This window comes from Pholcus phalangioides, unplaced genomic scaffold (genome assembly GCF_987345545.1).
Source record: "Pholcus phalangioides strain wild (caught in Gottingen) unplaced genomic scaffold, Ppha-v1.0 ptg000008l_1, whole genome shotgun sequence".
NCBI classification, from domain to species: Eukaryota; Metazoa; Arthropoda; class Arachnida; order Araneae; family Pholcidae; genus Pholcus; species Pholcus phalangioides.
The window spans coordinates 947,134-972,185 of record NW_028301601.1 but is presented as its reverse complement, the minus strand read 5'-3'; the positions used below and the strand labels follow the sequence as shown (position 1 = coordinate 972,185).

Below are 25,052 nucleotides of genomic sequence, written 5' to 3'. Positions count from 1 at the left end.
TTTTTAATTTCAACCTACCAAGAAATATGTAACATGTCATGTAATATTTATTTTTTAATTTACCCCCCCCCCCCAAAATGCTAGAAGTCACGTGACTAGCATCTTAGACGTATCGACTTGTTTTCGTGGTAGTTTCTTCATTTCCTTTATTATTTTTAAATTATGTTTTCTACGTGAGGTCGAATCTATTCTACTTTATATTGATCCATGTTGCCCAGATTTCGGGCTTAAATGGGCTCATTGAAGTTTCTGAAGTAGTGTGCGCTAGCATGAAAAAAAAAAACAGGGTCGAGTAGAACTCGGTGAAGCAACTGACGTGATTATATCGTGTCAAATACAATGAAACCTCGCTACAACGATACTTTATATAACGATAAATCCCTCTACAACGATATTTTTTCAGATATTGTTTAGAATTGCCTATCGTCTTATGTTAAACTCCTTCGATATAACGATATATTTACTACGATAAGTCCCTCTATAACAGTGGTTCGCAACCTTTGGAAGCCCGCGGCCCTGTGTTACATGTATTTTTGTAAGTGTAAGGCCCGGTCGAACACAGGAATAAAGGAAAATGAATGGGGAAAGAAAGGAAACGCATGGCTCCCACTCGTCCTACTTTTCCTACTTTTTGGTAAAATGTCCTAGTTGCTCGATTTTGTCCTACTTTCTAGTTTTTGCTCTACTTTTTTACCAAATTCTATCTACAAACTTCGTGTAATTGGTTCTAATTGAGCAGGGCATCATCGATAAATTACCAAATAGTACAAATGTTGTAGATTGCAATTAATGATTCTGCCAAAGCAGAAATTGTACCGTTTTTGTTTTCAAGGTTATATGGGGGGGGGGAGAGAGAGAGACATATGTAGACCATTCGGTGGTTCAGTAATTTTTCATTTTCTTAGTTTGAGGGTTCAAAATTATGGTACACATTTTGCGTATAAATGAAACGTTTTGCATTACAAAGCAGTTGGGCACATAGGCCTGTTCCTAGGTTTGGAGATTCTGATGCTACCCAATAGCATTCCGTTGTCTTCTGTATTTTTAGGGCATGCAGAGGCATAAACAATGTATACACTACTCGGCAAAGAGGTAGAAATGAAAGTGCTTCATTTTTCAAAAACGATTGCACTGGTATTGAACAGTAAAATGTAAATAAATCCTCTCTTAAAAAAAAGGGATGGCAACGCAGTAAAACCATCCGGTTCACCTTGACTTGTAATTTGTAATTCAACTTCACCTAGGAACTTGTAATTTACGCATTTTGCACTGTGTTTTTGAAAGTGGTCTCGAAGGAGCGTCATTCTTAAAAATCTTACATACCTTCATAATTTGCTTCATAATTTGAGAGTTGACAGATTGGAATGTGGAAAACTCCAAAAAAAATGTAATTTATATTGCGAGAACAACAGAAAAGAATTTTCTGTGGTTGTGCTAATGCACTGTTTTGGCAAAAAAATTGTTTTGTAACCGTCATTTCTGTCATTTTGCTTTGACTTTAGTCAATCTTATAGGATACTGAAATAGTGGTAATGAAAAAAAACTATTTTTTGGAATTTTTTTTATGCTATGTTTATGTTGTCTAGGGGGGGGGGAAGGTACCCTCCCCCATCCTACTTTTTTCAGTCCGGCTTTTTCCTACTTTTTCTAAGTTTTTGAGCGGGAGCCTTGGAAACGGCCACACACTCGCGGCCCGGTATGAATGATGCCAGGACCCGGCGGTTGAGTAAACACTTCTCGATAACGATATATTTTTTAGGAGATTTCGAAACTCTGCTACAACGATGTTTTTTATATTTCACTCAAAATCACCGTGAATATATTTTTTTAAATTCACTCGCCAGTTTTTCTTCCGAGTTGTGTCTAATAACACCGGTAATTTACGCCATATACAGTTCTCTGTGTTGATGAAGTTGCCGTATAGCTACTTTCTGTGTAGTACGCAAAAGTATTTTGCGGTAAACTACTTTACAGGGTCAGACAAAACTGATTGAATTTTGTTCAAAAGCAAATAAATTAGAATTTCTTGCTGTCATAAATAATAATGCATTTTGTCGTGGTACTAACAACGCCAATTCATAAGAGACGCCAACAATAGCATGAATTTGTTGGTGGCTGGTGATAATGCCACCTCTCGATAATCCCTCTTCAACGATATTTTTTTCTTGGTCCGCAAAGTATCGTTATATCGAAGTTTCCCTGTATCCGATATTCCAAAAAACAACTCTTGAAAACAAAATGTTAATTCACGCATTCTACACAATGCATTTTTACTCGGTAAGGGACCTAGGCAAGTGAACAGGAGTAATCTGTAACGGAAGTCTTTCGTTTGCACGTCGCTGCTCTGAATTTATCAACTAAAGAAATACTCAGTTGCAGTGCATGAGGGCCCGTGACCCATCGGGCCGCTGAATTTTAGGACAGTAAAAATAGATCAAAATTGCTTTTACTACACCTTTGCTGTGGACTGATAAAGATAGCATTTCGGTGAGATTTTACGTAGGAACACTAGCATAATCGTCTATGAAAAGAAAAACGGAAGCATTTAACGTTTTTTTATTTATGCCCACGTCAGGCATTTGGTCGAAAAAAATACATGGCCGGTAGAAGTTTTTACATGCCTCGGGCAATAGATTTCTCCAGCCCTGATGGTCTGATATGAGCTGACGCGGTCGAGCAGATAGGCAGCTCGTGCGGCCGAATCGGGTCGAGCATAATTACTAGAGCCCGGAAGTTTAGGCACCGAAAAATAGTCCAAATAGATAGGCACTAAAAAAAGACAATTTATTTAAGGAAGGAAAAATAATTAAAAACCAAGGTATTAAGGGGTCAAAAACTAGCTGAAAAATTGGTTGCACTCCATCTACTTTTTAATTACAGTTTACAATAACTGCATTATTATCCAAGTTATAAATTTATTTCAAGCCCAAAATAAGTAATTAGTAGACCCCTCAGGATTAGGTCAATTCCAGGGCCACCATTACCAGATGCGAAGTCCCTAGATCTGTTGGTCTCCTTCCAGTCGTGGATAATTCTCGTTTATTTGTTATATTGTTTGGCATAATCATTATCATTCCTATAGTTGAAACATAGCTACCAGGTTCTATTGTTATAAAAAAAATTAAATTTCTTTACATTGTCACATATGCGGGACCGCTTCCAGCGTGGGGTCCCTGTGTGGCCGCACTGTGTTGAACACCCACGAGGGTGACTCTGGTCAATTCAAACTAGTTTCCCAAAGTGGGCAATATCGCTCCCTGGTGAGCGATGGAATGATCCGGGGGGCGATAGAAGCTAGGTATAACATAAGATCCTATGGGTTCGTTTCAGTTGGCGGGCGATGAGAGAAAAATAAATTTTGTCGGAGGAGACGATGGAACAGAAAGTTTGGGAAACTGGTTCAAACGAATACTTGATGTATCTTATATATAAATGTGAAAGTATGTGTGTTTGTTCTTCATACAAATCTACAATTTTAGACTGATCATTGCCAAACTTTGCACATATGCCAAACAGGACCGGGATTGAACCGTAGGATACTTTAAAAGTTCGTCAGTGCTGGACAAGTGCCCGAAAATGGGTGGAAAGCCGACGGGCAACAATGGTTTCATATATGGACGTACATACATGCCTTCACAATGGTTTGCCTTTTCTTTAATGCTGCCAGTATTATAGTTTATTCCTTTATAATGGTTTGTCACTTTTTCAATCCTCTCGCCGGGTATTTTTGCTAGTGTAAAAATAAATAGAGGCATAGTTGAGAAATTGAATTTTTCGGATGTTAATGCATAAACTGATATTTAGAAAGAAAAGTGATTTGCCTCCTCCGGGAATCAAACCCGGGTCCCCTTGCATACCGGGCAAGTGCGTTAACCAATACACCAGGCACACACTTTTCTATTCCTCAGGATGGTTGTTTGCAGTGCATTTATGGTGTAAAAAAAATCAAAACAACATGTGAGCCGGTCTGCTCTTGCCCGGCTTTGTGTGAGCCATGACGTCAACTGATGACCTCTTTTGACAATCATCGGTCAACTATACACATACAATGCAGTCCAATGCCTGAGCGAGACATAATGTGAAGTATGTGGAGAAGCAAAATTTTCTAATTTTCCTCTGCTTTCCTAACATTGGCTGCGTTCATCTAAAACAAAATCATTCGCGTCTAAAACACCATCCGGCCAAAGCAAAGTTAATGCACTGCAACTCCAAGTTCTCTATCTCTCGGATCACTTATTCGTGTTTAAATGGGGCTGGAAGGGGTCGAGCTTCCAGATGATAATTAGTACCGGGAGCGTTGGAAAATTTTAAAAAATGCAATTCTTTTGTTCTCAATGCTCAAAATATCCAAGTTTCACAGACTATGGCCTGTCAAATTCACTAATAAACTTTCGGGCTCTATTAATTACGTGGGCAGCGTGCGCTTGTGTAAGAACGGGAGCTGCATTGGTTCATAGTTTTCAGGGCTCGAAAATTCATTTCGTAAACGGTTGAGCCATAGTTCATTTAAATCCCATTTATCTCTGCACTGGAACCCCATTATGGCTCAAATAATTCTCGACATCAAAGCCGCTGAACTTAGATTATGATTCTCAAACGGCGATCAGAAATATTCAATTTCGTGCCGAGTATGCAACAACGCGCGTTAAAATGAGAATGTGTCGCGGCATGTGTCGTTCGGAATGTCTTGGAAAGGGAGGCGCAATGGCTTGGTGATTTCCTTTTCCCTTCTGTCTCTCCTGCCGGAATATATATTAAAGTAAATTCGCTGTGTGATGATTTATGGTGACTAGTCCTTTTTCTCCCTATTGCTAATGATTTTTTAGGGGAAAATGGGGAAAAAATTACATTTAGTTTTTAGTGAATGCAAAAACCTTTTTTTTAATATTGTGTATTTCATTCGTGCTATGACTGGCCAATGGCGTAAAAAAAAATGCAGAGAGTGAGGAAGTATGAACAAAAATCGATCATTTTTGGCGCAGAAAAGGTGTGTGTGGAGCGGAATTTTTCCACGTTTTCATTTTTCAACGGGAACGGGAAATCTGTTTTTGATGCCTTTGCTTCTTTTTATTGCCTTGGCACCCTTTTCTGTCTCACCTCTTTTACGCCACTGCCTTTTTCTGAAAGACATTTGCGTAGGAGTGAAACTCTCATTGTCTTTTTACTTTCCAGCACCTTTTCCACCCCTCATTTTAATGTTTTCTCCCCGTATTATTGGTGTGCTATTTTTGCTTTCTCCCACCTCCTAGGTCTTACGGAGGGCAGCTGAAAATGGCGCTGACAGGTTATGTAATTCGATGGCTTATTTTCCCACCAGCACGCCACACACGCGCTGTTAATGTGAGTACAGTGCTCAGCCAGCCGTAGGTTGCTTCCTTGCTTCTGGGAGATTTGGCATTGGTGGCTGAATATTCCATGACCCCGCTCCATTACCGTACAGCCTAAGAACGGAACCACCCTTTTATCCATATTTTTCTTTTTTACGTTTTTCTTGTTGTCAGCGGCAGCTGAAGGCGGATTCAGGCTTCCCCATAATTCCATTTTTGCCATTCTTTTGGGCTCGTATGGAGTTTGAATATATGTTTTTCTCTCTCTCTCCAGCTGATCATTAGGTTCAGTGGGTTGGGAGTTACTGTTCTTATGAGTCCATTCGCCGAAGCCGGTCTACACTGCTCAGAGCGACACCGAATGTCCGTTCAACCAAGTGTTGACACCAGTGAGTGAATGAAGTTTGTCAGAATTGAAAATGATACGGGGGGGGGAGACCAAAAGTCGGTGATACATTTTTAAATTTCAAATTAATATAAAACCGACTACTACTACTACTGAACCACACATATACCTCGTCCACGTTCCTCTGCGGAACTTGTAACGGTACATGTTGGAATGTATGCGTATGTATAGCGAACCTGATGTGAAGTTTGTTTCTGTGTAATGCTTTTCCATTGATGGCAGATGGAAGAACCCCCTCCCAGATACACAACAAGCATTACACAGAAGAAAATATAAAACCGACTGTGATTAGTAGGGCCAGGATTTCTATGACTTTACATATTTTTTACGCATTTTGCAGTTTTGCGTAATGCGGCATTTTTTCATGACTCAGTAATTTTAAGGTATTTTTTATGATCTTCAGAATTGAAGGCATATTTTCATGTTTTAGAGCTATATTTTGCATATTTCAGCATAACAGTGAAGATTGATTCTCCCCCCCCGGCTGTTTTTTTCCCAAGATTCATTTCTCGCAAGTGGCGATTTTAACAATAACTGGCAATTTTGGTTACAATTGACATCGTTTTTGGAAATGATTGGCTATTAATCGGCAAAATCAGCAACTATATTTACTTACCTTTGACAATGATCGGTGGTTTCCTATAATTTCCCGAGGAAATATGATCAGCCTATTTATAAAAGAATATTTTTAGTTTTCTATGGCATATTTCTAGTTTTTTTTAAAGCATAAATGCATTTTTTTATGGAACATATTCTGCCGGTTTTTTGGACATAAAAATCCTAGCCCTAGTGATTAATATATCCCAGGGCCATCTTAAGAGCCCCCAGAGAGAAATCAAGTTTAATGGGACCCATGACAGGTGGATAAAGGGAGGGGATCCCAACAAAGAGCTGTTAAAAAAAAATTAGAAGCAAAGAAATGGAAGCTAATAAATGTTAAAAGCTAATAGTTGTGGAAAACAAGTCTTTCAGAATGAAAACTGTGCATAGAACCAGGGCCATCTTTACGTAGACAGAGATCCTATGTTGTGAGTGCGTAGGAGGCCCGCTCCCACGATGAGATACGATACCACAGTATCACGTCTAGTATCTATAGGTACTCCCATCAGATAGCTCCCCGCGATGTTGCTAAAATGCCCCTGCATAAGACACCAGGGGCCCATCCAGGCATAGTCCTGGGCCTGATATCAATGGGAGGGGTAGGGCTAAATGATAAGATCTGGTACCGTGATTTGCGAGAGTAAGTAAATAGATAAGCTTCTAGCTAAGTGCAGAGCCCCAGACAATTTTTCCTGACAGCCAGTGGTGTACGTCCTACACCCCCCTCCCACCAAGAACTCTCACTGAATCACTGGTCGACCTTACTCATGAGCTTTTGTTCGTTGTCAATTTACTCAAAGGAAAAAATCTTAAATAAGTAGGGAGGGTCTCGATTCTTGATGGAGGTGCTGGGCCCCTAGAGATGAAACAAAGGGACCACTAGAAAAAATATGGTTCAAAGGGGGGGACTCAAGCAAAATGATTAAGAAACACTGTGCTAGGGAACTCAGGGCTGTCATCATAAGAGTATAGCATCAGAGTCCCCCTCCCCACCCAAGGATTTTTTTTAATGTCCTTTTCTTGGCTGGAAATACCCATCTAATAATTTGTGTACTTACTCTGGAAACTTTTAACCAGATCTCATTCTCATGAGGTTCCCAGGCTGGCCTTAAAGTGCAGAAGTGTGTTAAGAAGGCACTGGGGTGACTAATATGTACTGTGACCGTTTTGGGAAATTTTTTATGCTGCTGCCTTTTTTACGTTTTGTAGTGCAGTGCTATAAAATTAATAAATAAAAATACCTTGACCACACATGATAACCATTTTACTACAAATAACACTATTATCAGGGCTTGCGCTTATCTTACTTTTTGGTAAAATGTCCTACTTTCTAGGTTTTGTCCTATTCTTTTTACTTTTTTTACCAAATCTTGTCAGCAAAATTTGGACAACTTTCTTTTTCAAATGAAAAAAGAATCATTGAAATATTTGCCTAAAATAACACAAATGAAGTATCCGATGATGTCACTCTCCGCTATTCATGCAAAGGTTTCCAACAGCTGGCTGAGGTGAAGATATATTTTGTAAAGAGAGAAAATCCAACTGCCCCTGTGCGGAAACCTACTTCCTTTCACTTTCTGGGTGAATGCCCTAGATCACTAGACTGTTGAATTTTTTCTCTTTCCAAAATGTATCTTCACCTCAGCCAGCTGTTAAAAACCTTTGTATGGATAGCAAAGAACATCGTCGGATAAGTCGCAATCTGGTGGCATTGTCAGTAATTGTGAGCTTTGGCCTTAGTTAGGTCTGACTGTCCGTGTACGGTCCCGTTCAGTGCACACGAGCTCCAAGGAAAGATTGAGATATTCGTTGCCTCTGTAGTCTAGTGGTCTAGGGCGTTCACCCAGAAAGTGAGAGGATATGGGTTCGATTTCCCGCAGGGGCAGTTGAATTTTCTCTTTCCAAAATATGTCTTCGCATCAGCTAGCTGTTAAAAACCTTTGTACAAATGAAGTAGATTGCAATTAATGATTTCGCCAAAGCAGGAATTGTATCATTTTTTTAGCTTATTCTGAGCTATATGTGGGCCATGTGGTTTATTAATTTTTCTTTTGCTTGGTTTGATGGTTCAAAAACCCATTTTGTGTCAGTGTTTTAGTAGCCATTAAAACTTCTACCTGGATAGGAAATTTTTTTTTCTATTTATTTCATGGTCTTGAGCTGTTCATTATATAGTAACTAATATTCATCATTCAAAATTATGGTGTACATTCTGTGTATAGGTGTAAAAAAGAGAACATTTTGCATAACAAAGCAGTTGGATACATAGGTCTTAGCTAGGTTTTGTGTATTCTGATGCTACCCAATAGCATTCAATTGTATCTTGTATTTTTAGGACATTCAGAGGTATAAACAATGTTTACAAAGCTCTGTAAAGAGCTAGAAAGGAAAATGCTTCATTTGTCAAAAACGATCTAATTGGCATTGAACAGTAAAATGTGAACAAATTCCTTTAAGAAAGAATGGACGCTCAGTAAAACCACCTTGACTTATTTACATTGAGTCTTGCAACTTACACATTTTTCACTGTACAAAATATAAGCACTTTTGCAAGTAATCTCCAAGGAGTACCATTCCTAAAAAACTTACGTCTTCATATATAATTTGCTGTTCACCAAGAGTTGACAGACTAGCCTTTTGAAGGCTTCTCAAAAAAATAATACAATTTATATTGTAAGGAGAGATAGACCCCTGAGCCAAAACCGGACTATTAAAAAAAAAATTATTCATTTGTGCTTTTTTTTTATGTCAAAATGTCCTTTAAAAAAATTATTTTTGGGTGGATATCTTTATTAAGATTATGCAAGTTATAGGTGTCCTTATGCATAATTCAAATCTTAACTTGGAAAAAAGCATTAAAAACCATTTAAAAGTTTGTTGAAAAGGAGATGCACATAAGTGTACCTCTGTAGCAAAGAGGGTACAGCCATGAATAATTTTGATGCCATGGCAAATTTGAAATTTGTCGTGAGTATGACCTTCTGTTGAAGAATTTATTACTCTGAAATGTCCAAGTCAGTTGGTGTAGTGGTTCCCTACTTGTAATATAATGGGTATCCACACACTTCTCTTCCACCCAGATATACATACTGAACCATTCTGGGGTCTGCAAAGAATATAAATCCTTAAATGCACGAATTTTTTTTTTTTTGAGCTGAAAATTTTTTTCATAGTTATTTGACACATTTAGAAAACCAGGAAAAAACATTTTAAAAAATATATTTCGAATTGTACTGCTTATGCAGGGCTTGTTGAAGACGTGCAATACCTCAAAATCGCATATAAAATAAATGTACATACACTTGAACCTCATTAACCTGAACCCATGCTTAATGTGAAACTCTGGTTAAATGTTGTAATTGTTTAAAATCTGCTGCCTTGTGCTATGGATTGTTAGATGCTTGTCCATTCTGCATGAGTAGCAAGCAGCCGTCAGTTCCTCTTGAGGCAAAAAAAATTTTGAATAAAATTAACGACGATGCATAAAACAGTATTTTAAAAGAGAACTTGATGAATTTAGTGTATTGGCATTAAATTTTAGACTAATGGAAATAGAATGTCAAATTCTTTTTTTGGCATGCTTATCGGTCAATGTGAAAAATTTCAGTGGAACCTTGATTTTCACTTTAGTTACAAAGGTTAGATTGTATTGAAGTAATATTACTGTTCAAATATATAACCACCTTTTTTTGATTTAATCTATAGTGAGAAAAAAAATTTGGATTGTAAATTTCAAGGTAAAAAAAAGGAAATGCAAACAAATTTCAACAAATTAGCAAAATCACAGCCACACACATACTCTGCAGCAAGTGAAGAGGTGTTGTTTGTTAAGTTGGGGGCATCTACCAACAAATTAAAAATATAAAATGCAAAGAATATGACCTCACCTTATGTGTAAAGTCAATTTTGAATTTTATCTTCAATCTGACTGCAATAATGAACATTTGAAGGACCCTTTACACATGTGCAAAGCTATGCATGTAAGAGTTAAGCCATGGTGGAAAAATGTGTAAAGTAATAAAAATGCAATGCATTAGTCGTTGGAGGAGAGAGAGGGTATGCAAACTTTCTTGTGTCTTTTTGAGTAGTGCCTTAGCCTTGCTCACACTTTTTTTGCATTTTTAAGTATTTGCACACTCTTGACAAATTCAACCCTTTTACGTACTGGCGTTCAGCAACAAATTTGGATGCTGAAGTACCAGAGATAAATATCAGAAACTGGTATCTGTGTTAACATTTAGGAAATAGGCAGAAAAAAGATGTGAGAATTTTTTTAACCTGCCCTGCTATTCCAATGCCCAATATCAATTCAATACGATGTACTCTGTGTATCCATGGCACATTCAGTAGAGACAAATCACTGTAGTCTACTTTAAAGATAAGGCTTGTGTGCCTGGGATATATTAGACAGTGCTATTGCCCAGATTGCAAGAAGACCACGGTGCAATTCCTAATGGAAACAGCTGACTTCTCTTTTTTTCTTTCCAAGTTCATGTCATTAATAACCAAAGTCTCTCTCTGCTATGTATGTAGTCAATTTGCAATAAGTTAAACTCTGATAACTCAAATATTGGTTTTAGTCAAAGTTTTCATTCAGCCCATAACTTTTTCTGTATTTTAGTGTTAAAAATTTCCCTTAAGTTGAAGCTTTTGGGAGTAAGAGAAATTTAAAAAATAGAGCATTTAGTAATAAAATTTAACATTTAGCAATACAGAAAAATTCTATTTAGCAACAGAATTTAGCATTTAGCAATGGAATTTAGCATTTAGCAATGGAATTTATCATTTAACAAAAAGAATTTAGCATTTAGTAAAAGAGAATTCAGCAGATTCATTTGTCTGCTTGCAAGAAAGTGAATGACTTCCTCACGGAAGGAGGACAAAAAAAGAAAGTCAAAGATCACTATATTTTTTGACAGAAAATAATCTTGTATACACTTTATTTATAATTTGTTTCCTTTATACGAGTATCGTGTATGCATCCATTTCCATAATACAGTGTGTACATCTAATTTTTTTTTCATTCAATAATTATGAGTAAATTAGAATAACTCATATTTTCAACTTTCTTCATCTCCAGTAGTTTGACATGTTTTACTAATACAATATTCATATAATTAGCGCATGTACGGTGTTAAATCATTGTCCATGAAACTCAGAAGTGAGAGTATTCACCTGACTCATTGGAGAAATTTCTGTGGAAGCCACTTTTTTCATGTGTTTTATTTGAAGCTATGTTCGCAGTCTTGTGAATGCATAAATACTTGTTTATCTTGTTTATTCTGCATTGCTCAATGGCAAAATTCTGAGGTTTTATAAAGAAAAATATTGATGAGAGACTTAGGGGCAGAAGTCGCTCAATGGAATTTTTAAGTCGTTTTCTTTTATTTTTATAATTATAACTTATCCGTAAAGTGAAAGGTGGCTGAAAATTATGCAAGTATTAATTTTGTTGCTTAAATTTTAATTTCCAGTTCGATGAAGACGAAATCATCTATTCCCACTCGATTTTGGTCCTGAATGCCACTGAGACCATGACCCTTACATGCATTGCGAGCAACGTTGTGGTCGGATCAAACGGTACTTCATCTGATGCCAAAACTTTCCATATCTATGTCAACAGCAAAAATCAAGAATATGATGGTGAGGATGATGGTAATGGTTATGATGATAGGAATGACTTCGATGAGGATGGTGATCTCGAACATGGTAATTGGGATTTAATTTATTTGACTCATTATAATAATGGGCTTGAAATTAAACAAATAAGTTGTTTAATTTCTCCCACATAGGTTGTATTCTATGTTTATTTTTTCTGTAAACGAGTATGATCAGGGAAAAATACAATAGCACTGCAGCTGCAGATGCACAAGCATCCCCAATATTTAGTAGCATGGCCAGAGCACACCTAGAATTTATTCAGGAATTTAAATTTCCTATTTAAAGCTAAAGACGAGCACCCACAAGTCACTCACTTCCAATGTCCCTGTACGTTTTTTAAAATGATTTGATTCTTATGAAATCGTATCATAAGCAGATAAAAGCTCTTCAAAGGGGGGCAGGGATCACTAATTGTGTGCATAGTGAAGGGGGGGGAAGGTATTTGTCCAATTCTGCCCATGCCTTTACTACAGTTTTGTTACTGATCCACCTCTCTATGTAACTCATCTGTGAACCCCTGCGATTCTTCCAGGCTGTTATACAATTTATTTCCTCCTTTTGTTGCAGTTCACTATTGTGGCCTAAATTTTGATGTCCCAACTCGCCCATAAATCTCTGCAACAGTATAAGTTTAATGGCAGAGTTATGGCATTCATGTTCATGGCCCAAATCTTCTGGTGCATGTGATTTAGTGGGAGAAACATGCGTCTAGATTCGGATTCTGTCATCACCTTGTCTGCTGCACTGAAGATCTCGCCACAGTAGTTGTTGAGACATCTGTGGCAAAAGCGGCTAGCATAAGCCGAGCACCCAAGTGAGACAGTGGTAAGATGCTTGTCTTCCACTATGAAGGTTACCGTCAAGGTCCATGAGTTTTGGAAGAACTGTTCCATCAGAACAATTTCTTTACCTACTGAGCCTGGGGCAACCACCGATAGATTCATTTCCTACCCAAGTTCACTCAATGGAAATTGCAGTGTGGCGATATATGACCAGAGTTGATGTGCGGTAAAATAGCATAATTACTTAAAATACTTTTTATGGTCTTGCCAATTCTAATGGTCAAAGCCCATGCTCTCTTACTTTTTTATAATTAATGCAGTGCAGAAAGTCTAACATATTGGGTTAGTCTGAGTGGGTTTTTCTCACCGATTTCAAAGTTACACACTATTTTGTCATTCACTCTAGGTGTAAATGGAGCAGAAATGGAAGATCAGCTTTCAACTTCAGTTAAGACAATACTTGGTGAAATAATTGAAGAATCAAGGACAGAGAATGAAGCGACCATCAAAACCAGCAGCCATTATCCAAATCCAGGTAAGTTGGCATTACATATGACATGTTTGTAGTTTTTGGTTTTTTTTTCTGGAAAATTATTGATCAATTATATTTATTGCAATAGGCATCTGCTTTCACCGCTGGTGTCCAGTGAGAAACAAGAGCTTACTACTTTGTTTAGCTGTGGTCTTTCTTTTCCTTCTTAAGTTTTACCTATTTACTTCTGATACCTACCATATTAGTGGATGAAAATAGACTTCAGAGGCTGAGGGGAAGGGGGCAGTACGATAATGTCAATTCATATATAGGCATATATGTACATTAGATCAGTTGGCTCAGTCATTGATTCTGGGGAGTACCATCCTGTATCTCCGCTCATGAACCACGGCCACAAACAGCTCAGTAAGTTCTTGCTTTTCAGTTGTATTTAGACAGAATGGTGGTGTCAACTTTGTTTCAATATATGATTCAGACCTAATCACAATACAATTTTGCATCATAACATTTATGCAATCGGTTCAGTAAAACAATTATTTGTCTCGTATTCCAGTGACCTTCCACTATGAAGGCTACCGTCAGAGTCTACTGTAGTGCATTCATGCTACTGTCCCGTGATTCTTAGATCCATGTTAAATAATCAGAAAATAATAACAGAGCTATACAGCAAGTTTCAAGCCAAAACATTTATTTCACACAACAATATTAACGAAGTTATATTTTAAGTTTCAATTTTTAGCATTTAACTTGACTCTGATTTTGACATCAGACTACTCAGTTCCTAAATCAAACAATTAATGGGTGGTCTCACCCAATTCAGCTAGACATCTATATGTCCATAATGGCGTCGATAACAATCAGGCTTCACACACTCAAGTGAGAAGAAAGTTCTCAATGGAAGTTCATCTCAGGAATCACGGACAAAAGAACACATTTCCGATCTTGAAATACTAGTAGAGCATACAGGATCGTATCCAATTATTCATCACGATGACAACGATGAACATGAATATATCACACCAAGCTTTGAGTATTACGGTCGACCTCCTTCCAAGAGGAGATTTTGCATGGTTCTTCCTTTTGCATGGTTCTAGACTTCTGGAACACCCTGTTGATCACCCGTTACCTTCAGGAAGCACTTTGAGTTGATTACAACATATAGCAAAGTAAAACTAAACTGAATAGGAAAAACATGACTTATTGACTACCTGGATCAGCTGGAGTAATAAAACTATGCTTATAGCACCAAGAAGTTACTTTACGACATTAGTAGAGGAAAAAACAACAAGTTGTTAGTGGAAGTTATCAACCTATCAGATAAGTTGAGTCAACTCAAGACAAAGTCGAGAAGAAGAATGAATGCACTGCTTCCAGTTTGTCCAGGCCTATTTATACTAGCCATGAACTGGTTTGTTCTCGGCATACTTGATGAACTCCGGCACAGCGGGAAAAACTCAAATGTCAATCCGTTGATTTGCATATTGCGACGTAATTACAATTATTTTGGGTACTCTGTATTTTTGGTTGGCAACTGTTCGATAATAATGAAGGAAGCCGGCCAGACTTTCCCCCTCAATATTTGTAAGGCTATTGTGGGTGAGACCAAGACAATGGATTATACGGAACCACGGGAAGTCTGTGGCTAATTGGACAAGGTATTTAAATATAATTACTCTCATACATATATTATTCAATATAAAATAGTGAATCAATAGATAGTGATATCAATCAAAAATAGTGATATCAATCAAAAATAGTGATATCAATCCATAATGACACAACTGGGTCTTCACCCTGGGGAAAGACCTAGCGTTAGTTGGTTAACTAGAGGGTTATCGCGGGTAACAAGACATCTGTGAACCATAACGTGGGCCCCAAGTGGTGATACATTACACTACAAATTTGATCCTGGGGCAGAATATAGAAAAAAAGTTCTTTACTTACCAAGCCTGTGGCAACCAATGATAGATGGTGCCTTCATTTCCCCCCCAACTCCATCGATTGGAAATTGCTGTATGGCAATATGACTGGAATTGGTGTGCTGTAAAGTAGTGATCTACTACTAAACCACAAATGCATCTCATCCATTTTCCTCTGCGGAACTTCTAATGAATTGATACATGTTGGAGCATACGTGTCTGCATTGTGAACCTAACATGGTTTGTGTTTTTGTGTAATGCTTGTTGCCATCTGCCACCAATTTTTTGAACTATGAGTGAAGTGTAATGATTGAATAGTTGTATCATTGTTGGCCTGTTGCTCTCTTTGGGGAGACTTCTTAATGAGAATATTGGCTCGCATTTGCACCTCGAAGTTACTTTGAGTATTAGGAGGGAATAGGAGGGAACTGCAAAATACCAACTTTTCGGCTGACCAAGCCTATGGCAACGGTGGGGTTGGAACACCTCGGGTGTGTGGGAGTCCATCACTTTGACCACTTGACCACCACAGCGACAATGATCTTCTATTGCAGTGTTCTCAATCAGCCGTTCACAAGCATCTTGGGAGGGATGGTTTCTTGATGATGAGTACAAAAAATAATAATCAGCAATGGCAAAAAAAATGGTAAAGTGATTGAAAGGCAGAAAAAACTCTGCCTTTCAGAAGATTTTCATTTCTGACACATTGGACAAGAGGGAGTGCAGATTTCTCTAGGGATGCAGAAGGCTATGCATGTGTTTTATGCATGTTTAAGGGTAAGCAATTCTTGTATACATTTCTAAATACAAAAAAGACTTCTAAACATCTTGATGGGTATAACATCTAGGCGTAAGCAAGCCTCCCATGTATTTGTAGGGATATGCTGGCCTCTCAAACATTTCGATAGGTATGATGCCTTGCATTTCTGAGAGTAAGCAAACCTTTCAAAAATTTTGATATGTACTTCGCCTAGAGAAAAACTATCTCATTCTCCGCTATTCATACGAAATACAAAAAACCGGATACCAAGTGAAGATGGAAGAAGTTAAAAAAGAAAATTCACACGCCTCTGCTGGGAATCAAACCACTGATCTCTCACATCCGGGCAAGTGCTCTAAGTTACAGAGGACGTTATTTCCTTCATTTAGAATATCTATGTGCACTGAATGGGATAGAGCATGGGCAGCCTCCTGACTCACCTAGTAGCTCTCTAGCAACAATAGCTCCCAGATGGCAACATATAGAGAGAAATGATGTCACTCTCCGCCGTTCAGTGCCACCTAGGCATTTCTAGAAATAAGCAAGCTTCTTAAACATCTCGATAGATATGACAAGCTAATCTTTTCTGCAGTAAGCAAGCTTTGTACACATTTAAAGAAGCATATTTGTCTTGAACACATTTCTATTAATAAGCAACACATGCCTGTTATGCATATCTAGGGATGAAAAAGTCTACACATTTCAAAGTGTGAGAGCCATTGCTGTACCACAATTATTCACTTTTGGTGATGTTGACAATCTATGCAATGTGATAGTCCTATCTCTTGTCTTTGTGTAACAAGTCAAATGAAATTTAACTCAAATACAGTATTTATCACAAGTCTCCTTTTTTCTTCGTGATCTAACTTTTAATCTCCGTACAGGTGTTGAAGAGAACTCTATTGACATTAAAGAAGAAAACAAGATCAAAACTGAGCACAAAGAAGTAGGGATGGCCATCGAGAGCAATGGCTACTGTGCCCCTTATACTGGTCGAGTGTGTCGTGAACATCTAGAATCTGCTGGGCTCGTGTACTACAACCTCACTCGAGATTCTAATGTGCCTCTTAATGAACGGATCACGGAGGGATTGTGGGAAGAGCTTATTTCTTCGCTATTGGAACCATGCAGGAGTGCCGCAGAAGTAATCCTTTGCCTCTATGCATTTCCGAAATGTGAATGGGATAAAGGACACGCCGTCTACAAACCACTTTGCAGGTAATCACAATTGCATTCATTAGACTAATAATGAAGTTTTTAGTGATGCATGTTATTGGAACCCTTTTATTGGTTAAACTTACCTGTATTAAGAGTATGAAAACATTTTTGCTGTGGTTCTTTATCGATGGGCCAAAAGACTTTGTCCATAAAAGAGGGAGGTGATCATAAATAGGGGAGGCAGGTTGTTCTTGAAGAAATTTAAGAAAAGAGGTAATTATATGTATTATTTGGCCATACAAGAGGTTAAGAAGGGTTTTACTGTATAATTGAATTATCAATTTAATTGTAAATGTAAGTGGTGAATCTTCAAGAATCAAATCAGTGGTGAAGCATATCCTTAACATGACCATTTTGATACATGTGTTCACCAAGTAATGTCCCTAGAGCACTTGCCAAAATTTCCAGAAGCCTGCCAAAATCTTGTTGCATTGCCAGAGCTACCTTAACCGCATTATGGACCTTGGGGTATAGCAAATAAATGCACTAAAGCCCTGGCAAAGCCAGTCAAAATTAATCTTGAAAGCAGGGCCACATCAACATGCTTGATCAGCTGGTGTAAGCACAAACTTTAGAGCCCCTGTGTGATGTTTGAAGGAGCAGTTGAAGGGTGGATTAGCCACTTCTTCCTCTGGTCCTTCACCCAGGGCACCAGACTGTTCTTCCCCCTTCCCCAGTTGCAGCCTTGCTTAGCAGTAATGGAGAGTTACCCATGTGAGCTCTTCCTACACAAAGAAACTCTGACCATTACTGAAAAGATCAGACAGGATATTCTCAGATTGTTAGAGCCATCATACAAAAAAGAAAAATGTGTCACTCTGGGCAGAGCAATGAATGAACTGCCAAGTCATTGCTGCATTCATTGTATTGCCCATAATACCCTTTAAAATAAACCTGGCAATGTAACAAGAATCAGTAAGTACCATGATATTTTTAGATCTGACATTGACTGTCCATCCCTTCCTAACAATTTTTCTGGGTGATAATTTTCCTGCGTGTCTGCCGTGGGAGGCAGGAGCAAGATGTGTGAGTTAATTTATGAACACCACCCTATGATGGAACTTGTTCCTGTTTGTTCCAAAGGCGGGGGGGGGGAGAGTAATGGGAAAGAAGTTTTGGGTGTGGTATTGTCATTAGGACCATCCCGAGGACTGAGATAAACAGTCCCACAAGAAACATTAAAAAAAATTTCTTATCTCAGTGGTGCATATGCATGAAGCTTACAGAGATGTGTGATAATTATCTTTTTAGTATTTTAAGAATATAAAATCAGAAACCACAACAGGCAAATTTCCCAACAAGGTGGTTGGAAAAAGAAGAAAAATATGTATAAATTAATAGTATTACAAAAAGGCCATAAAATTATGGTTGCCGTAGTCTAAATACAGCTACTTAAAAGTAATAAGCCAGAAAAAGTAACTGGACTAAAATATCTGCCCATGGGAATATGGTTCAGTTTTTAAATATGAGTAGCTCCTCTATCAGGCCCACCCAACTTATATTTCCTCTCAAAGGTGTTTATTGCACAATATCGGAAGATAAGCTATTCCATGCATTTGCAGCGCTGTTGACGAAAGACTCTCTACGACACAATAATCTGGAATTATCCCTAACTAATCGAAACTGGTGTCCCGAGTCAAAACATTTGAAAGATGGTGCAACAATATTTCATGATCCCTCATATCGATCCCCTTGAAAATCTTGAATACTTTAATCATATTTCCATGACACCTATGTTGTTTCAAAGAAAATGTATTCAATGAATCAAATCTGTATTCATAGCTCCAGCTTTGCATACCCCCAAGTGCTGTTGTGGCTCTTCCTTGTATCTATTCAACCAAGTCTATATCCTTCTTGAGATTAGGTCTCCAAAACCATATGGCATACTCTAGGCCAGAACAAACTAAGCCTCAAAAAAGCGGAAGGATTACTCTAATACTGTATGAAGAGACCTTTTCAAGAATCAAACTGAGTATTTTATTTGATTTTTGACCATCACAGAACAACATTCAGAAAATCTAAGCTGCTCATCAATAAGAATTCCCAAATTGGTGAACGTAGTTGCATTTGGTATAGATTTTCCATTTAGCTCGTAAGTAAAACATAGGTTGTTCAAACCAAAATGAGTAGTCATGCACTTTTCAATACTGAAGATCATGCTTCATTCATTTGCCCATGCTGCAATCCTATTTATGATGGCCACATCTCTTTGATTCCGGGCTACACCTATTAATTTAATGTCATTCTTGAATTTGCTAATGATCCCATGAATTCCCTGATCGAGTTTATTGATAAAAAGTGGCAAGTGACAAGAGTATGTGACTAAGGACACTTGTCTGAGGGACTCTAAGGGACTTGTCACACCTGTCCAATCCATAGGTGGAGGTAGACTGGAAAGTCAGGGAGCATGATGATGTCATTTCATATATGTGCATATATATTAGATCAGTTGGCTCCACCTGTGATGCTGCCCCTCCCCCTTCTCCACCCAGAGTCCAAGCAGAAAATCCCCGACCATAACTTGCTGTGACCTACCCTGCAATCGTGGTTCTACCACTTCAACTAGTTTATATAAGTAAAGTTTCACCCTGTGCTAACCTGTTGTTGATTGCTTCATTTATTTTAATGATTTGTTAGTTTTTTTTCAATAATTGTTTTTAAACTTAATTAATGGCCAAATATTTTTGTTTCTATCAAAAAATAAAGAGAGGACTGCACAGCGATAAAAGAGGTTTTCTGCTATACGGAATGGGCTCTTGTGGAGGACAACAAGCAACGAGGGATATTCTTCAAGTCCAGGGGTCATTTCAGGCTGCCTGAATGTGACAGGCTCCCCACCAGGGGTAATTCATCCAAAGAGTCGTGCTCTCATGCTCATTTGACCGACATGCAGCATGATAAAGTTACAAGTGAGTGAAGCAAAATTATTGAATTTGCTTATATGAATACCCATACTGCTTTTGATATTTGAATATACCACAAATGTGCTGATGCTACATTTTCTCTCTTTCCATAGCTGATTGTATATTGGATCGCGGACGATTCTACCAGGGCAAAGTGAATGTCACTAAGACTGGTATACCGTGTCAAAGGTGGGATGTGCAGGTAAGCTATAGTGTTATACTGAATTTTCTCTCTGTGGGCAAGGGGGGCCTATCTTTTAGAATCAAAGCTCAAGCTTTTTTTGTGGGGGGGGGGAGCTCTTTTCTATTATTTTAATGAAAGACCAAACCAAAAAATATATTGTATATGTATCTCATTCTCAAATTTAAGGTTCCTTGTTTGATTTGGGCCCATATGTCACTGAATATGGGAGTGCCATTCATAGCACAAGCCCATGAAAGACTATCGCCCACTTATAAAGAATCGTAGCTGGCATTTGAGGAAGAACAATTGCAAAACGAATCATTTGAGTTTCCATTATTTCCTGCAGTGAAGTTTGATTCAATATATGAGTGTTTCAGATTACGAGCATGTTCATGAAACAAATTATGCTCATAAACCAAAGTTTCACTGTATTGCCATATTTTGTTACGGCTGAAGAAATGTTTCAAAGAAGTTTCACATCAATGTTATACAAGAGACAGAAACATTTAATGCATTGATAGGAAATTATCTGTAAGAAAGTTAACATTTGTCACTATATATTGCATGAAATGCAGCATAATCTGATTCATTTCTCTCTCTCTCACCTTTTGCAGGAACCCCATCATCACAATCGCCCACCAAAAGTTTTCCCTGAAGTGCACAATTCTGAAAATTACTGCAGAAATGCTGGTGGGGAAGAGCCTGTGCCTTGGTGTTATACTATGGACCCAAAAGTTAGATGGCAACATTGTGATATTCCTCCTTGTGGTAAAAAAACACTTATTATAAGATAACAGTTTAAGATACATTTGATTGTGTCAATTTCATTCAGTAGACATATTTGAAATCATCAGATTGAGACATTTTAAATTATTTTCCTATAGAGAACAGCAGTCAACCTCTTCCTGCTGACAATGAGCTAATGGATGTTTTCGAGCCACCTACAGAACCTTTGTTCACCCCAACGTTCATTCTGATGACATGTTCGCTGAGCTTGGCTGCAGTTGTTATTCTCTTGGCTATGGGACTTGTATTCAGGAGAATCCGCAGGAAGGGATTCAGCCGCACACCTGTGCCGACCGCAAGGCCACAGTGTGGACCACACAATGGGTCTAATATTCCTCCTAGAAGCCAGCACCCACAACATCAACAGCTGTTACCAAGTCAGCCATCTGATGTGGAGATAGATCTCGACAAACTCCCATCGAATGTATCGTATCATCGCACTCAAGCAAAACTTCATCCTAAATTGGAACAGTTGGAATATCCTCGAAACGATATTATATATATCAGGGATATTGGACAGGGTGCCTTTGGACGAGTCTTTCAAGCAAAGGTATTTCATATGTTTATCACAGTTATGTAAAATTGAACTGATACTGTGGTTTCATGAATCTTTTTATTCATGTTTCCTAGAGGCGACTTGAGCTCACCTGCTTATTAGGCAGGCGCAAATCTGTGGGGGGAGGGCCCCCGCCAAGAGGAATGCGAATATGACAATATTTCACAAGAAAATTTTGACCAAAAAAATATAAAAAACATTGGAACAAAGAAAAAACCGGTGACTGTCTCGGAAAATACGGGACGTATGGTTACCTTATTCACAGTGAAAAAAAAAAAATCTCCTCCCAGCAGTGAGCACTAGATCCGCCCCATATCTCATGTGCCACTCTTAAAGACAACCCTGGTGGGAGGTCAGAAGGGCTTTACCCTAGAGCAGCGGTTCTCAACTTTTTCTGATTCGTGGAGCCCTTTTCAGTGTATAATTTCTGTGGCGGAGCCCTGTTTAACTCGAGAAGCCCTTCATAGTATATTATTTATATGGTGGTACCATTTCGGTCTCTTTGTTTTGTTTATCAAATTTATTGGCTTATTTTATTATTCTCGAGTGGCCGTGGAACACTGGTTGAGAACCGCTGACCTAGAGGATTTTTATATAAATCTGATTTTCTTATCCATCCAAAGCTGGGCACAACTGTTTACCTGAGAAAATGAACTTGACCATACGTCCCTTTTTTCAATAGGAGACAGTTATTTCACCAATCTTAATTATGTCAGATAACTTACTCTACATCACAACTCTCATTGATGAGCCATCATGTTCTCTTTTGGAGGTTAAATTTTTTAATTAATTGTGCGAATCTCCTACATAGGATTGAACTTCATTAATACCAAAATACCCACTGCAAGGTTCCCAGGCCAAAAACTAGGGGAGTGAGAGGGGGTTTCTGACAAGGCCATCTTAAGAGCATCATGGGCTCCTGGGTGAAGTGATTTTTCTGAGGCTCTCTACCTGGTTAGAAATGCCTGCCTCATCTGATTTTTACGACCTGATTTCATTTTTATGAGGCCCCTCTGACCCATATGTTAAGACCACACTTGATTCTGGTGCTTCAGTCCCTAGACAAATGAGAACCTGAGTTCTTTCTATTTCACCGTTTCTGAAAAAGCTTATTAAGTGGGGCACCAAAATGCTCACTTGCTCCTTGTGATAGTCCATTCTTGTTTCTGGTGTTATGGCTCCAGGCCCTCTGTTCCCTGAAGTTTTTTCTACATCATTGTTGCCAAAATGTCGCAAAAGAGTGACAGCACTGGTGTCTTGTAAATTTTTATTATTCAAACTTTTGAAATTTATGTGTCTAAACAAATGTCTAGGCCCCTTAGAATGTGCTGTTCTGGTGCACCGCACCCCACATCCTGGAGCGGGGCCCCTAGGCTGGGTTTTTTTGTGGGGCCCCCTAGTTCAGACTTCTCACGGGCCCCTTCTGTAGTTAATTTATAGCGTGAAAAAACATAAAAATGATGAGAACTATCCCGGGCCCTGACTGCACCCCTTGCACCTGTGATTATGCTGCCCCTGGTGTTTTCTATTCTTATGTAGACAATTTTTTTTTCTTTCAGGCTCCAGGTTTGGTGAAGGGTGAAGACTTTACTATGATAGCCGTAAAGATGTTGAAAGAAGAAGCTTCAGACGACTTGCAGAGTGATTTTGAGCGTGAAGCTTGTTTGATGGCTGAATTTGACCATCCTAATATCGTCAAGCTTCTTGGAGTCTGTGCACTGGGCAAGCCCATGTGCTTGCTGTTCGAGTTCATGGGAAAAGGTGACCTCAATGAGTTCTTGCGCTCATGTTCTCCAACGAATTACATAGTTAGGACACAGGGTGATATCTTCAGTGAGGCCCAGAGACTAACGCACATCGATCTAGCAAATATCGCCAGGCAGGTTGCTGCCGGCATGGTATATCTTTCGGAGAGGAAATTTGTCCATAGGGATCTGGCTACGAGAAACTGCCTCGTCGGAGATGACATGCAAGTAAAAATCTCTGACTTTGGCCTTTCGCAGAAGATCTATGCGGCAAATTATTACAAGGTAAATGAATTACTCTCTCCAAAGTTCTGTGTTATGCATTCAAACTGGAAGCATAAACTGTTTGTTTGGTACTATTGTGGGTGCCATATCAACAGAACAGCATGGGTGGAGTTTCCTTAGGCCGAACACATACTGGGGAGACGACAAAGAGAGCGATTTCAAAAGAGAAAATACATCGATGCTTATATCGATGTCCCCTCACATACTGACGAGGCGGAGAGAGCGAAAATGACCGCAGGCGTTCCGAAGGGTAAAGAAGAGAAGCCTTTGAGCGGGAAAAGTGACATCTCGCCAACTAGTAACCCTACCAGCCTGTTCATGCCAAATCAATCAGTTTGGCAATATTGGAGGATTCCAATAAACCAGCGGTTCTCAACCAGTGCTCCGTGGAGCCCTTATGGCCTCGTGTGAACTCCCAGGGGCTCCGTGGCCACTCGAGGAAAATAAATATAAAAAAAACAGTAAATTTGAAAAAAATTAATATTTTTGAATAATAAAAATAAGTCAGAAACTTTGATGAATAAATACAAAAAATAGGCATCTGGGGCTCCGCCATAGAAATTACATACCGGAAAAGGGCTCCGTGGGTCAAAAAAGGTTGAGAAGCGCTGCAATAAACCCATTAATCCTCAAAAGACTACAAGTCCTGTTTATATATGTTTTTAATGACTTGTATCAAACCGTTGTTTCGAATAATATTATTGCATAATGTTATTATATTATAATATTATTGCATAACGATTTAAATAATTACACTTCAATCAAGATAGAGACTAATAAAAATACATGCCTATAATCCGCAGACGATAATTTCGATACTTTCTAAACAAAATATCACCGTTAATGAGATGAAGTGAGAAGTTATCCATACACCCCTCGATGATGAAACCGTAATTTTTTTATGGCCACCGTATCATTATGAAAATGATTGTTATTAGCGATAAATGTATAGGTGGTCGTTAAGCACAAATTATCAGTGTGGATCCATTATTTATGAAATCCCAGAATTACAGATTCCTCCTATATGCAGGGCCGTCTTAAGAGCATCATGGGCCCAAGGGCCAAATGATTTTTCTGAGGCCCTACCAGGCAAATTCCCGAAAATCTCAACCACATCTCACTTTTGTGAAGCCTTTTTTATCTTTAGGTCCCACGGTCCTTGCCCTGGTGGGCTCATGCCTTACGACGGCACTGCTTATAACCGCCATGTTCTGTGCATAACAAATTTCAATGAACGCACGGATGCAGCAATCAACTGGTTTCGATTTTTTAAGAAATACAGAAATATGTATTGCGTGTGAGATGTTCATTATTTGCATCAGAAAAAATCTTGTGCCTCTTTCATAACACACGACATTCCAATTCAAATCCACGGAAATAACAGATATTCAGTACAATAAAATAAAAGAGAAAAAAACAGAAACCGT

General features: G+C 38.5%; 1 protein-coding gene across 2 annotated transcripts in view; it reads left to right on the top strand.

Annotated features, from left to right (window-relative positions):
- Positions 1 to 25,052, top strand: part of LOC149083475 (tyrosine-protein kinase transmembrane receptor Ror2-like) — a 115,176-nt gene that overhangs the window by 78,846 nt on the left and 11,278 nt on the right. For both annotated transcript variants that reach the window (XM_089233993.1, XM_089233994.1), the window contains exons 4-11: positions 11,808 to 12,042; positions 13,183 to 13,311; positions 16,833 to 17,166; positions 19,873 to 20,075; positions 20,183 to 20,271; positions 20,868 to 21,021; positions 21,138 to 21,589; positions 23,155 to 23,625. In XM_089233993.1, the coding sequence (XP_089090119.1) occupies positions 11,808 to 12,042; positions 13,183 to 13,311; positions 16,833 to 17,166; positions 19,873 to 20,075; positions 20,183 to 20,271; positions 20,868 to 21,021; positions 21,138 to 21,589; positions 23,155 to 23,625 (2,067 nt within the window). The remainder of the gene's footprint in view (positions 1 to 11,807; positions 12,043 to 13,182; positions 13,312 to 16,832; positions 17,167 to 19,872; positions 20,076 to 20,182; positions 20,272 to 20,867; positions 21,022 to 21,137; positions 21,590 to 23,154; positions 23,626 to 25,052) is intronic.